The sequence below is a fragment of the Microcaecilia unicolor genome, chromosome 3, assembly GCF_901765095.1.
Source record: "Microcaecilia unicolor chromosome 3, aMicUni1.1, whole genome shotgun sequence".
Classification (NCBI taxonomy): Eukaryota; Metazoa; Chordata; class Amphibia; order Gymnophiona; family Siphonopidae; genus Microcaecilia; species Microcaecilia unicolor.
In genome coordinates, this window is record NC_044033.1 from 109,037,185 (window position 1) to 109,051,232 (window position 14,048).

General features: G+C 41.7%; 1 protein-coding gene across 1 annotated transcript in view; it reads left to right on the top strand.

The window, feature by feature from the left end:
* SYNDIG1 (synapse differentiation inducing 1) overlaps window positions 1-14,048 on the top strand; it is a 398,544-nt gene that overhangs the window by 247,806 nt on the left and 136,690 nt on the right. The window contains exon 3 of the mRNA XM_030196268.1: window positions 11,797-11,934. Within this exon, the coding sequence (XP_030052128.1) occupies window positions 11,797-11,934 (138 nt within the window). The remainder of the gene's footprint in view (window positions 1-11,796; window positions 11,935-14,048) is intronic.

Here is a 14,048-nt window from a genome sequence, read left to right on the forward strand (position 1 = left end):
TAGCAAGTTGTGCGCATATATTCTAATGCCAATTAGTGCTCATTATTGCTCGTTAAAACCTGTTATGAATGCTGATTAGCTTGTTAAGCCATTCACGTTATGCGTGTTGTTATAGAATACACTTGAATTTTGGCGCGGAACACTAGGCATGATATATAAAATCCAGGGGTTAATGTTCAATTTTTGGCACCACATTTTCAGCGCCATTTATTGAATTCCTTCCTAAATATAAAATTATAGAATAAGGGGCTATTTGATCAAAACATACACAGGTTAATTTAGGCGAGATTTTGGTATAGGGCTTAACATTAAACTGACAGTGGCGAAATTCATTCATTCTCTGTATAACTAATACATTCAAGTTTGAATGCATGAAAACTAGCCTGAAAAATGTATATTCTGCTATGATTTTGTAGCATTAATTTTCAGCTTTTGCAAGCTGATCACATTTTTATAGCAACTAAATTTAATTCAGCAAGCATATACATTATTCTGAATTCAGTCAATCTGCATATTACTTAGTTAAATAAAAATCATGCTCAAGCCTGACATTTAAGGGTTGTTTACCTCTTCTGTCACTATAAATACCATACATTTGCTTATTTGAAAAGTCACTTGCATACAAAATGAAATGAATATCAGGTTTGCAGGAAGAAAAAGATTATAGTCAATCACATTTTTCCATGTGATTTTAATATCATTGTGATGGAATAATAATTAAAGTAATTCAGTAACTGGTAAAAATGTTATGCAGTAATTTATTAATCTCTCAGAGTTCCTGAAAGTAAGATAATGTATAAAAATATATATATTTCCAAATATCCTTACTCAGTGTAATTCCATAGGAGGAGGAGTAGCCTAGTGGTTAGTGCAGTGGACCTTGATTCTGGGGAATTGAGTTCAATTCCCACTGCAGCTCCTTGTGACTCTGGGCAAGTCACTTAACCCTCCATTGCCCTGGTACAAAATAAGTACCTGAATATATGTAAACCACTTTGAATGTAGTTGCAAAAACCTCAGAAAGGCAGTATATTAAGTCCCAGTTCCCTTCCCTTTAAATTTTACTCTTGCTGCCAAAAATACAATTGAAAGGATTATCACTAAATAAATATAAGAAGATTCTAATATCATCTGGATATGCAATCTTAATTTTTTGCACAGCATTCAAACAATTTTATCACTGGTCCTCAATAAAAGTCTCTTATATTTTTAATTATTTTAATCAATGTTGCTACCATTAAGATGGGTTATTTTACCACTAACTCGTGGTATTTAAGCACAGGTCTCATTTTATGCGATGAGGCCTAGTAACTAAGAAACCAGGTTAACAGTAAAATAATCTGACAAAGTAGCCCATGTTGATAACTTCCCCCTAAAAATCTTAATCATAATGCCTCTATATCGCTCCATGGTATGACCGCATCTTGAATACTATGTACAATTCTCACTGCATCTCAAGAAAGATATAGCTGAATTATAAAAGGTACACAGAAGGGCAACCAACATGATAAAGGTAAAGGGGCTGAAATAGCTCACTTATGAGGAAAGTCTAAAGAGGTTGGCTCTCTTCAACTTGGAGAAGAAATAGCTGGGGGGGGGGGGGGGTATGATAGAGGTCTATAAAATCATGAGTACAGTGGAATGGGTTAGTTTACTTTTTGTTTAGTTTATTAAGCTTTTTAATATAACGCTATTCCATCCTAATGGACGAAGGATAGAAAATGCAAAAAAAAAAAAAAAAGCAGAAACTTCAGCTCATATGATCAACTCAGATTATCTTCCAGAAATACCTTGTCAAGCAACAGAGTAGCCAACCCAGTTGCTTGACAACTTGAATCGAGGCCTAGAGAGTCATTCCATCCTCTTTATGCTGTAGTATCAAATCAGATTACCTTATGACTGGAAGCGATAGTGATTTTTTACTTGAAATGCAGAGGGCGATTGGTGGAAAAAGGAGCTAGAAGGTCTGCTAGATATACAGAAGTAACTGTAAAAAAAGGATATATATACCAAAAGCATGATTTTAAGTTGGACTGTAATATTAACAGGCAGCCAAGAAATCTTGTAAGAAGTGGCATAATGTTTTCATATCTACTTACATTGAAGAGTAAACGTGCGGCAGTGTTCTGGACTCATTACAAGCAGCGAAATGAAATATGGTTAATGCCACAGTAAAAAAAAATCCAACAAAATAACCAAAAATAGGGAATACTCAACTAAGTAAAACACAAAAATCCCCTTTGTGGAGGAATGGCAGGGGATGTACACATTGGAAATAAAAAATTCCTCAAAGAATAATTGTGAAAAGGTAATGGTTGCTTTCAGTTATCTAAGCCATGGTGGCCCCACACTTCAAGCTTCTTAGGCAAACAAGAACTATGAGCCTTTTGTATAGGGTTCTATGCCGAGATACATCCCCGAGCAAACCAAAATCTTAAAAGAAATCACCAAATATAAAGTGTATACATCCACTGCCAATCAAAAACACAGGTGTCCCCTGCAAATAAGTAAAGTGCATAGAATAAACTTTCTTGTGAAAAAAAAATGTATTTCAAAATTCTTGTGCCAAATAGCCCAACACTGGCTCTACAGAGCTCCATTTCGCAATCTTCATCAGGAGCCCCGGTCTTGAAGAGCTGATACAAACAGCATTCAAAGCAAACACGCCATCCAAAATGGCGACTGGATCAGGGGAATCCCAACTCAATTTCCTTGGGATCAGTGGATCAATCTTTCTGCTGCAGTATGCAGTGCTGCCGGTTGCATCACCGGTCTGCACTCTAGTGATCACCTGTGTTTGTGATTGGCAGTGAATGTATACACTTTTTATTTGGTGATTTCATTTAAGATTTTGGTTTGCTCGGGGATGTATCTAGGCAGCAAATGAGAGCCCCATATAAAAGGCTCATAATTCTTGTTTGCCTTAGAAGCTTAAAGTTCGGGGGCACCATGGCTTAGGTAACAGAGAGCAACCGTTATCTTTTCACAATTATTCTTTGAGGAATGTTTTGTTTCCAATGTGTACATCCCCTGCCATTCCTTCACGTAGATGATTTTTGTATTTTACACAGTAAAAAGCATTGCAGTAGTCTAAAGGGCTGAGAAGGGCAAAAAGTAAAATATGAAGGTCTGAGAAGTTGAAAAAAGACCAGACTCCAAAAATTTATCTAAGGGCATAAAAAGATGATTTTACAACAGAAAAAAATATAAGGTTCAAAAGTCAAGAAGGGTCAAAGTAAACACTCAGAATTGTAAGGATGTCACAAAGGACAATTGGTGTCTCTATGATAGAAAGATCAAAAGAAAGAACTGGAGGTTTCCTAATAACCCACATTACTTCCGTTTTAGAACTATTGGTCTATATTGAACAATCCCCATTCTACCTATGACAGAAACTTCCTCTCTTATTTCCAATCTTAATCTCACTCAGCACATTCCTTTCCCAACTCATGCTGTTACACTCTAAACCTTGTTCTTTCAGCCTTCAGGCAGAATATGTTTATTTTAGCTGATTTCTGGTCAACCTCTTTATCTTGGTCTGATAATCTCTTAATTTCCTTTACCCTTCATATTCTCCAAACTTCCACTGCAGATGGACCCCCAAAAGCTCTTTTCGGTTCTGCAAAAGCTCACCAATACAGGGCTTGTAAATACACCATTGAGCTCCCTTTCTCCTGATGCTCTAGCATCAGCCTTCATTGACAAAGTAGACCAGTTCAAATCTAAGTTTCAACCCGCTTCCCAACGCTTTGATCCTGTCTCCTTACCTTATTCTACCCCCACCTCAACACTGCCTACACAATTGACTTTTACCACTACCTCAGATAGCACTAGCTTACTGATTAGCTGTTGGCATTCCTTTTTCATTCCTAGTCTTATTCACTAAACTTCTCAATTCTTTTAGACTCACTAATTGCTCTCTTGACCCTATTCCCTCACCATGGCTCATTATTCCCCAACACTGCCTTATACCTTTTCCTTTACAAATGGTCACTAACAGTCTCTCTACTGGAGAATTTCCATTTAACTATAAACATGCAGTCATTAAATTAGTTCTAAAAAAACCAAGACTAAACACTGACCTTGCCTCCAGTTACCATCCTATCGCAAATCTCTGCATTGTTTTGAAGATTATTGTACATATTGTTTTCAAGCAACTTCTTAGTCACATTGAAGCTACCAACCTCTTGAATCCACAACAGTCAGGCTTCTGACCTGGTAATAGCTGCGAGACTATCCTCATCGCCCTTCTGAGTGAACCCCACAAGACTTTGGATACTGGTAACATCACTCTCTTAATTTCTCTAAATCTTACAACAGCATTCTACCTTGTGGATCACAATCTTTTAGTCTCTAGGTTAGAAACTCTGAACATCTCTGGTACAATTTACTTATGGCTCTCGGTATTTCCTAAGGATCATTCTTTCCATGTTTCCCATGTCTCCTCATCTTCCAAAATCTATCCTTGTCCTGTGGTGTTCCCTAGCGTTCTGTGATGGCCCCTCTCCTATTTAATATTTTCATTAGTCCACTGACCCACTTAATCCAAAAACTGGGCATGCACGCTTTCTATTATGCCATTGATATTCTACTGCTTTATGAGATTGATTGTACTAACCCTGACCTAACTAACCTCAATACAGCTTTATGCCTCATGGCTTAACAAAAATTGTCTTATTCGTAACCCAACAAAGACAGTTGCCTGCTGGATTACAGGTAGTCCCACTTCTCCATCACTCTGTCCAAGATTCTCAGGGGCCGATATTCAGTCTGCGGTAGTTAGACCAACTAATTCCCATGGTCGGCGCTGAGCCCAAATATTCAGTGCCACGCCATTTCCAGTGACCAGCACTGAATATCTGGTTTATTTTTGGCCAGTTTAAAGATAACTATGATATTTAGATGGTACTGGTTATCTTTAAACCGGCCAAAGATAACCCACGTTTTCACATGGCCAAATATGGCTACTAAACCGTTTTTAAAAATCATGGATAGCCAGTTATATCGGGCAATATAACCAGCTATCTGCTAACTGGGATATTCAGCAGGGGGATGGCTGGTTATCCCCCACTGAATACTAGCAAATTTCTGGTTAAGCACTATTTAACCGGTCAGCAGCCATTCTGGCCGGTTAAATAGCACTGAATATTGGGGGAGGAGGGGTTCAGAATCTGCTTTTCAATTAGTGCATCATTTTAAGTATCTTGGGATTATTTTGGATCAAGAACTATGCATTACTCAGAAAATTTCTGCCTTGTCACAAGCCTGTCTTTTGACCCTACGTCAACTTAAATGTCAGATCTTATTTAGACTCATCATCACAAATGACAAAGTTTTACTCATATCAAGATTAGATTAATGTAACACTATCTACTCTGGTCTCCCTCAACACTCTATTTGTCATCTTCAAACAATTCAAAATACTGTTATCTGTCTCTACACGCATGCTACTAGATTTGACTGTATAATTCCGCTACTCATCCAACACCACTGGCTTTGTTTTCCTACTGTATCCAATACAAACTTTTAGGCCTTACTCACAAAGCCCTTCACGCTGGTATCTTTTTGTACTTGTCTTTCCTAATTACCTCCTATACCCCAATTAGAGTTCTCCATTCCCTCCATGACAATCGACTTTGCATTCCACCCCCAAAAGAGGCCCATGTTAAGACCACCATGCACCAAGCTTTCTTATGAATTGCTCCATCACTCTGGAATGCTCTCCTCTCTCCTATTCAACTCGAACACTCTTACCCTATATTCAAATCTCTGTTAAAGACACACCTATTTTGAAAATCCTACTTGATCCAGCTGGGGAGGGGGGGGGGTCAGCCACCTATTTTGAAAATCCTACTTGATCCAGCTGGGGAGGGGGGGGGGGTTAGCCTTCTGGGGATTTACTAGTCTACAATCTACTATACTTATCCTTTATACCTATGATCAGCTCTCTTGATACTACTCTTCTCTTCTCTCCTCTTTCCTATTATAATGTACATAAGTACATAAGTATTGCCATACTGGGAAAGACCAAAGGTCCATCAAGCCCAGCATCCTGTTTCCAACAGTGGCCAATCCAGGTCACAAATACCTGGCAAGATCCCAAAAAAGTATAAAACATTTTATATTGCTTATCCCAGAAATAGTGGATTTTCCCCAATACAACAGTCTACGCACACCTCCTTGAGTGTCTAGACCCAATACCCGGGAAACTCCCAGCAGAACGATCATGGACTAACTTTGACACACTCTCGATAGACAGCGTCGCCCAACTGCTAAAGATATGCTAAATCGCAATGCAAACTAAACACCTGCCCTATAAACCTTTATAAAATCTGCCCCTCAACGACTCAAAACAGACCTCACGAAGCACCTAAATTACATGCTACAAAATGGCTTCTTCCCTAAGGATAAAGGAAACATTCTACTTACCCCTTTACCTAAAGATGCAAAGAAAAATACAAGTGACCTAACCAATTATCGCCCAATAGCATCTATCCCACTAATAACCAAACACATGGAAGGCGTAGTGACAAAACAACTCATGAACTACCTAAATAAATACTCAATTCTACACGAATCTCAATCAGGATTCCGTTCAAATCACAGTACTGAAACTGTACTAGTGACTTTAATGAACTCATTTAAACAAACAATCGCAACTGGTAATAACATACTCCTCCTACAATTTGACATGTCCAGTGCCTTCGACATGGTCAACCACGGAATATTACTAAACATTCTTGAATACTTTGGAGTTGGAGGTAATGTCCTCAACTGGTTCAGAGGATTCCTGACCACAAGATCATATCAAGTAATAGCGAATGAAGATATTTCAGCCCCATGGACACCTGAATGTGGAGTCCCCCAAGGATCCCCCCTCTCACCAACCCTCTTCAACCTAATGATGACACCCTTAGCCAAGTTACTAGCCAACCATAACCTCAACCCTTCTGATGTCATTCTGACGTCATTTCCTTTTTCCATGAAGGCGGGACTGAGGGAACGAACTCAACATGAAGCAAACAGGGAAGGCTAGAGATGGGCAGCAGGGCTTTAAATAAAGCGGCACTTCAACGGACGTAATAAAAAGAATCACTGGACATGGATGGGAGCGGGAGGGGAGGGCAGGGGAGGGAGGAGAATCACTCAGTATGGATCGGTAGAGGGGGCAGGGGAGAGAAGAGAATTGTTGGGAATGGATGGATAGAGGGGGTCAGGGGAGGGAGGAGAGTTTCAGGACATGGATGGAGGGGAGGGCAAGAGAAATTCTGGACATGGATGGAGGGTAGGGAAGGGAGAGAGAAGAAATGCTGGACATGGAGGGAAGATAGAGGAAGGAGATTAGATGAGGGAAAAGGAAATGAGGAGAGAAACTGCACATGGATGGAGAAAATAGGCAGAAGCTGGATCCACTGTACAGTCAAGTCTGCGGAGGACCAGAAATGAAGAAGAAAGGAGGAAAGAAAAGAAATAAATGGAAAGGAAGCCCTGGAAACGGAGTCAAGGGAACAGATAGAGAGCAGCAGAATCAGATACTGGGCCAGCATGATCAGAGAAACTATATTTTCATTATAGTGTTTGGAATATGTTCACTTTGAGAATCAGGTGCTGAACGTTAAAAGTTTATATTTATTTACTTATTTATGGCATTTTATCCCATATTAAACATGAATTAGATTGGATCCTGGGATCATTTAATTTTTTTTTCCTGGAGAGAGTAATGCATTGCCCCCCCCCCCCCCCGGCTAAAGCCAGCTCTGCAATTTTGGGGGGGCGCAGAGGTGGATGGGGGGGGGGCGCCGAGGTGGACCGGGGAGAGAGCCTGTTGTTAAAAATTTACCAGCACACCACTGTATACGCAGACGATGTCACGATTTAACATGATGTAAAGGAAATTACCAACGAGATCAATCAAAGCCTCCAAATCATGCACTCCTGGGCTGATGCATTCCAGCTAAAACTCAACGCAGAAAAAACACAATGTCTTATACTCACCTTGCAACATAACACAAGTAACTTCACCACCATATCCACACCAAACGTTTCTCTTCCAGTCTCAAACAATCTGAAAATTCTGGGAGTTACCATTGACCGAATCCTCACACTCGAAACCCACGTGAAGAATACCACGAAAAAGATGATCCACTCCATGTGGAAACTCAAACGAGATCCATTTTCCGTAACCTGGTACAGCCAATGGTGCTAAGTCAACTGGACTATTGCAATGCATTATACGCAGGCTGCAAAGAACAGACTACTAACTTCAAACAGCCTAGAATACCGCAGCCAGACTCATATTTGGCAAAGCAAAATATGAAAGTGCAAAACCCCTAAGAGAAAGACTTCACTGGCTCCCAGTCAAAGAGCATATTGCATTCAAGATCTGCACGATTGTTCACAAAATCATCCACGGAGATGCCCCGAGCTACATGCTAGACCTCGTGGACCTCCCTCCTAGAAATGCCAAAAAATCAGCCCGCAAATTCCTTGATTTGCACTTCCCCTACTGCAAAGGATTAAAGTACAAGCTAACACATGCAACTTGCTTCTCCTACATGAGCACGCAGCTATGGAATGCACTACCAACTAACTTGAGAACGATTAATGAAATAACAAACTTTCGTAAATCATTGAAAACCTATCTCTTCAACAAGGCCTACAATGAGAATTCATAGCCTATTATAACACCTAACCACTTCACCCTATTCTGATAGCCACTTTTATATAACTTTGCTCAGCCCCTTTTTTCCTCTTCCATGATATACATAGTAACGGTCCATCCAGTCTGCCCATCTTGTTATAACACCAATTGTACCTGTCTCCTGGAATGGCGATGCCATAACAGATTTTGTAAGCCACATTGAGCCTGCAAATAGGTGGGAAAATGTGGGATACAAATGCAATAAATAATAATAATAATCTCTAGGTCATTTATAAATGTGTTAAAAGAACAGCGGTCCCAGGAAAGACCCCTGGGGAACCCCACTAACTACCCTTCTCCATGGAGAATACTGACCATTTAACCCTACTCTCTGTTTTCTATCTTTTAACCAGTTTTTAATCCACAATAGAACACTACCTCCTATCCCATGACTCTCCAATTTCCTCTGGAGTCTTTCATGAGGTACTTTTAAAACGCCTTCTGAAAATCCAGAAACACAATATCAACTGGCTCACCTTTATCCACATGTTTGTTCACCCCTTCAAAGAAATGAAGTAGATTTGTGAAGCAAGATTTCCCTTCACTAAATCCATGTTGACATAGAGGGGCATAATCGAACGGGGGCGCCCATCTCTAATGATGGACCTGTAAAGCAGCATACACGACTGTATTATCGAAACAAGATGAGTGGCCATCTTCGTTTCGATAATACGGTTGGCGCTGGCCAAATCTCAACATTTGGGCTGCATTTAGAGATTGCCGCCCTTAGAGATGGCTGACATTGATTTTCGCCGATAATGGAAACTAATGGAGGCCATCTCAAAACCGGCTAAATCCAAGCCATTTGGTCGTGGGAGGAGCCAGCATTGTAGTGCACTGGTCCCCCTCATATGCCAGGACACCAACTGGGCACCCTAGGGGGCACTGCAGTGGACTTCATAAATTGCTCCCAGGTACATAGCTCCCTTACCTTGTGTGCTGAGCCCCCCAACCCCCCCCCCCAAAAAACTCCCCCAAACCTCCCCCAAACCCACTCCCCACCATTGTACACCACTACCATAGCTCTTAAAGGGTAACGGGGGGCACCTAGATGTGAGTACAGTGGGTTTCGGGTGGGTTTTGGAGGGCTCCCATTTTCCACCACAAGTGTAACAGGTAAGGGGGGATGGGCCTGGGTCCACCTGCCTGAAGTGCACTGCACTACCCACTAAAAACTGCTCCAGGGACCTGCATAGTGCTGTGATGGAGCTGTTTTTGTTTTTGAGTGGGAGGGGGTTGGTGACCACTGGGGGCGTAAGGGGAGGTGATCCCCCATTCCCTCAGGTGGTCATCTGGTCAGTTCGGGCAACTTTTCAAGGCTTGGTCGTGAACAAAAAGGGACCAAGTAAAGTCAGCCAAATGCTCGTCAGGGCCGGCCTTTTTTCCATTATGGCCAAGGCCGGCCATCTCTTAACCACACCCCCGTCCCGCCTTCAGTACATTACCGAAACGCCCCTTTGAACTTTGGCTGGCCCTGTGACAGAAAGCAGTTGAAGCCAGCCAAAATCAGCTTTTGATTATACCGATTTGGCCAGCCTTAGGAGAAGGCCGGCCATCTCCCGATTTGTGTCAGAAGATGGCCACCCTTCTCCTTCGAAAATAAGCTGGATAGTCTCATTAATCCATGCTTTTGAAATGGTGTTCCTTCTTTTTACCTTATTTGATTTTAATGTGCGTTACCTTTATTTCTTGAGGAATGACGATTCACTAAATTTTAACAACCCATAAACCATAACAAGCCAGACAGCTTCTGCCCAGTTAAACCATGCTGAATGGGCAGTGCCACTGAATATCTCCTCTGATTGCTATCTCACTGTCCAAGCAGTGCCAGTTTGGTCCAGAGCTGAAGCCAGATCAATCCCAGAAGTTATGTGTGGACCAGCAATATTCAGTGCTGGTGCCCATGTAGCTAATCTGGCAAGTAGGGCCGCTGAAATAGTGCTCTTAGCTTTGTCCTGTTTAGCTATGTGAGTACATATCAACCATAATTGCAGAATTTCTGGGTATTGTTGCTTACCCCGATATTTAATTCTGGTGCCTGCACATGGTCCGGCATTGAATATCTGGGTCTAATTGTCCATCTATAGTGATCATTTTAAAAAAATGCTCAGAGTCCCCAGCTGAATATGAAACTGTATATATGTTTATATTTATTTGAATGTAATACACACCTTTCATGCAAAGGCAGATCAAGGTGGTTTACAAACAAAAATGAAGCGAGGAGGAAATGGAACTCCACCATTCAATATTTTCTTCTTCTCATTCAAGTATTTCCATTCTCTTTGAGCACATCTCACCTTCCCCACTCTTGTAATGCCTCCCCTATTCCTCTCCGTACTCTCCTGCCCCTTCTCTCAGCTAGTCCTCCAAGCTCTTCCCCCACCTGTGCAGGTCAAGATACCGTCCCTCCAGTATTATTCCTATGCCGTTCCTTCCTCCTCTTATTCTCTATTTCTCATGTGCCCTGTGGAATATCTCATCTGTCTCCACATGCTCACCCACATTCACAACCTCTTTATCTTTTATACTGTGCATCTTCTTGTTCTAACTGGGACTTGGCTTTTTCTCGAAGACTCTGCTTCAGTATTTACTCCCAATAATAGATGCAGACATTGGTGATTTAACGATGTGGTCAATTGCTTTAGAATGCTTCAGAAGTTGCTGACTTTGTGTGCTTGTTTCTTCTACATATGTATTTGAACAATTGCTATGTGCATGCTGATAAATACACATTGCCTCCCTGCCCATACACTACTTTTACAAAAGGTTTCATATTTGGCAAAACCTTTGTATAAAATACTGCTGGAAATGAGCACATCCCAACCTGATTGTCTGATCTCAGCATTATTTATTAATTTACTCAAACAACCTGAAGCAATTTTCACCCAGTAACTTCCATCTGCCACTCTATCATTCCCACCATACCCCAACCTCTATAAAAGAAAAATACAATAGTACAGTTACAAAACTAAATATAAATAAAGCTCCAGATACCCCTTCCCTTTCTACGTCCTATGCTAAATGTGACTTTCTATGACACAGAAATTATTAATGTTAATTTATTAACAGTTTTTTTTTGTCTGTTTATATTTTAGAGTGACTACTCAAGTGACACAGAGAGTGAAGACAATTTTCTCATGATGCCACCACGAGATCATCTTGGCCTCAGTGTGTTCTCTATGCTGTGTTGCTTCTGGCCATTGGGAATTGCTGCATTTTATTTGTCTCATGAGGTAATTTGAATTATAATATAGTAACTCAGTACATATGTTTGCTATGAAGTTGGCTTTTACTCAGTTGAACTTGGCCATGATTTTTACAATAATATCTTGATATACAGTATTCTGTTTGAAAGCAATTCAATGAGTTAAACATAATTAAGCTACTTCATTTGAATTGTTTGTGATGTTCCAAAGAGCTGTGTTCATGCAATCTAAATTTAATTTAGTAAGGAAATGATTAGTTGGGAAGAAATTAAAAAGTAAAAGTGTTTTTCAGATGTTAAACATTTGGGGAATCAGGGAAGGAATGCTAATAGCAGATATTGTCCTGCTGGTGGGTAAGCGGGACTAATTACTGGTCTGCTGGGAAACTTTTAAATATTGCAAAAGAAGAAAAACTGTGGATTAAAGTAATTCTTTGGTTGTTCTCACCAATAGAGAAGTCTCAAAAACAGTGCTGGGTCCACAGACTGGTTCCTCACAGGGCATGGTATCCTGGATTCAAAGTAATTTTTTTTTCCAATGTAAACGCTTCTGGACCCCGGGGCACTCAGGGCCCGATGCACAATGCTTACCGTGCTGGTTGTAGCCAGTCTAAAGCAAATGTTATTTAGCGAGTAATGCACAAAAGGGTTTTCCATGGTTCTAATGTGTGCCGTTAGCAGCTACTTAAAACCCTATGCAAATGTATTACAAGGAACACATTAGTATTAAAATGAGCATTCCGAGTAATACATAGACAGTTCCATGCATGGAGCACCAACATTTAATGTACAAAATTTTACGGCAGGTCTGGACCTGTTGTTATGGGCAGCAGTCTGCTTGCACTGTATAGTAGTGGAAGCAGACTGCCCCCCATAAGGTAGGCACTTGACAGGGCTGCGTAAACCTAGTAGCGCTTTAGAAATGTTAATTAGTAGTAGTAGTAGTAGTAGTAGCATTGACTCCCCCACCCCCTGAACCTTTTGGCATCCCTGGTGCTCCAGTGGATTGCCTCTTGACCCTCCAGGCACTCCCTCACACTTCCTGACCCCCCCGCTAAAATGCCCTGAGGATATCAGTAGACCTGATCCCCCTCATACCCACAAATCCCTCCCTGGCCCCCCCAAAGCAAGAAAGGCCCTGGTCTAGTGACTCTGAGCCCCCCCCATGTCCACTTCCTGACCCTCACAAAAGCAACAGTGGCCTGATAGTTTAGTAACCCTCTCCCCTTCTCCCAACCCCCCATATCTGAAGAAACAGTGGGGCAGGAGGGTAGGAGCAACACCTCCCACCCTCCTGCCTCAGGGCTGGGCCTGCATAAAATGATGGTGCCCTGCCTGGTGCATCTTCGGCGCAGCCTCAGCAGGGGGAACATGTTCTTTCCTGCCCGGTCTGCTGGGCTGCCGCTATTTACCCCTGCCCGGCACCACCATATTTTAAAAATGGGGTGAGACTCTCTGCAGAAGTTTCACAAGACTATCGAGACTCGCAAGACTATCGCAGGAAGTCTCGGCCACAATTTTGAAAACACGGTGGTGCCAGGAGGCAGGGAAATAGCGGCAGAGCAGCAGGCAGGAAAGAACATCCCTCCACCACCACCACCACCACCACAGAGACCACCAGGACCTCTCAGGTAGGATTGGGGCAGCGGGGGCATCATCTGCGGCAGCAGGTGGGTGTTAGGCAGCAGCCAAGTGGGGGGGGGGGGCAGACCACCCTCAGTCCACCCCTGTCGCACTTAATTGGATAAGTTTTATCCAGTCACATGTGCCTGGATATTCAATACAAATGACATGACCCGACATTGAATATCTGGGGATAAAGCAAGCAGCAGTGAGCAAAACACTGAGTGCCACTGACTGAATATTGGGCCTATACTGCCATACTCAACAGAAAATGGAGGAATGAGGAAATATATCAAAGGAAAAGCTTTACAAGGTAACCAATGCCAATCTAAAATCCTCGATTGGACAAATTAAAGAATGGTACCTGAGTGGGGAAATTTTGAAACAGCTGAGTGATGCAGAAGAAAGGGAAACAGAAAGAGATAAAGTGGGTTCAATAAGGAATGCAGAAGAAGAGATGCCATAGCAGCCACAGCATTTGGAGGAAGCAGCAGGGAAGGTATCTGTGATAGATGAGGT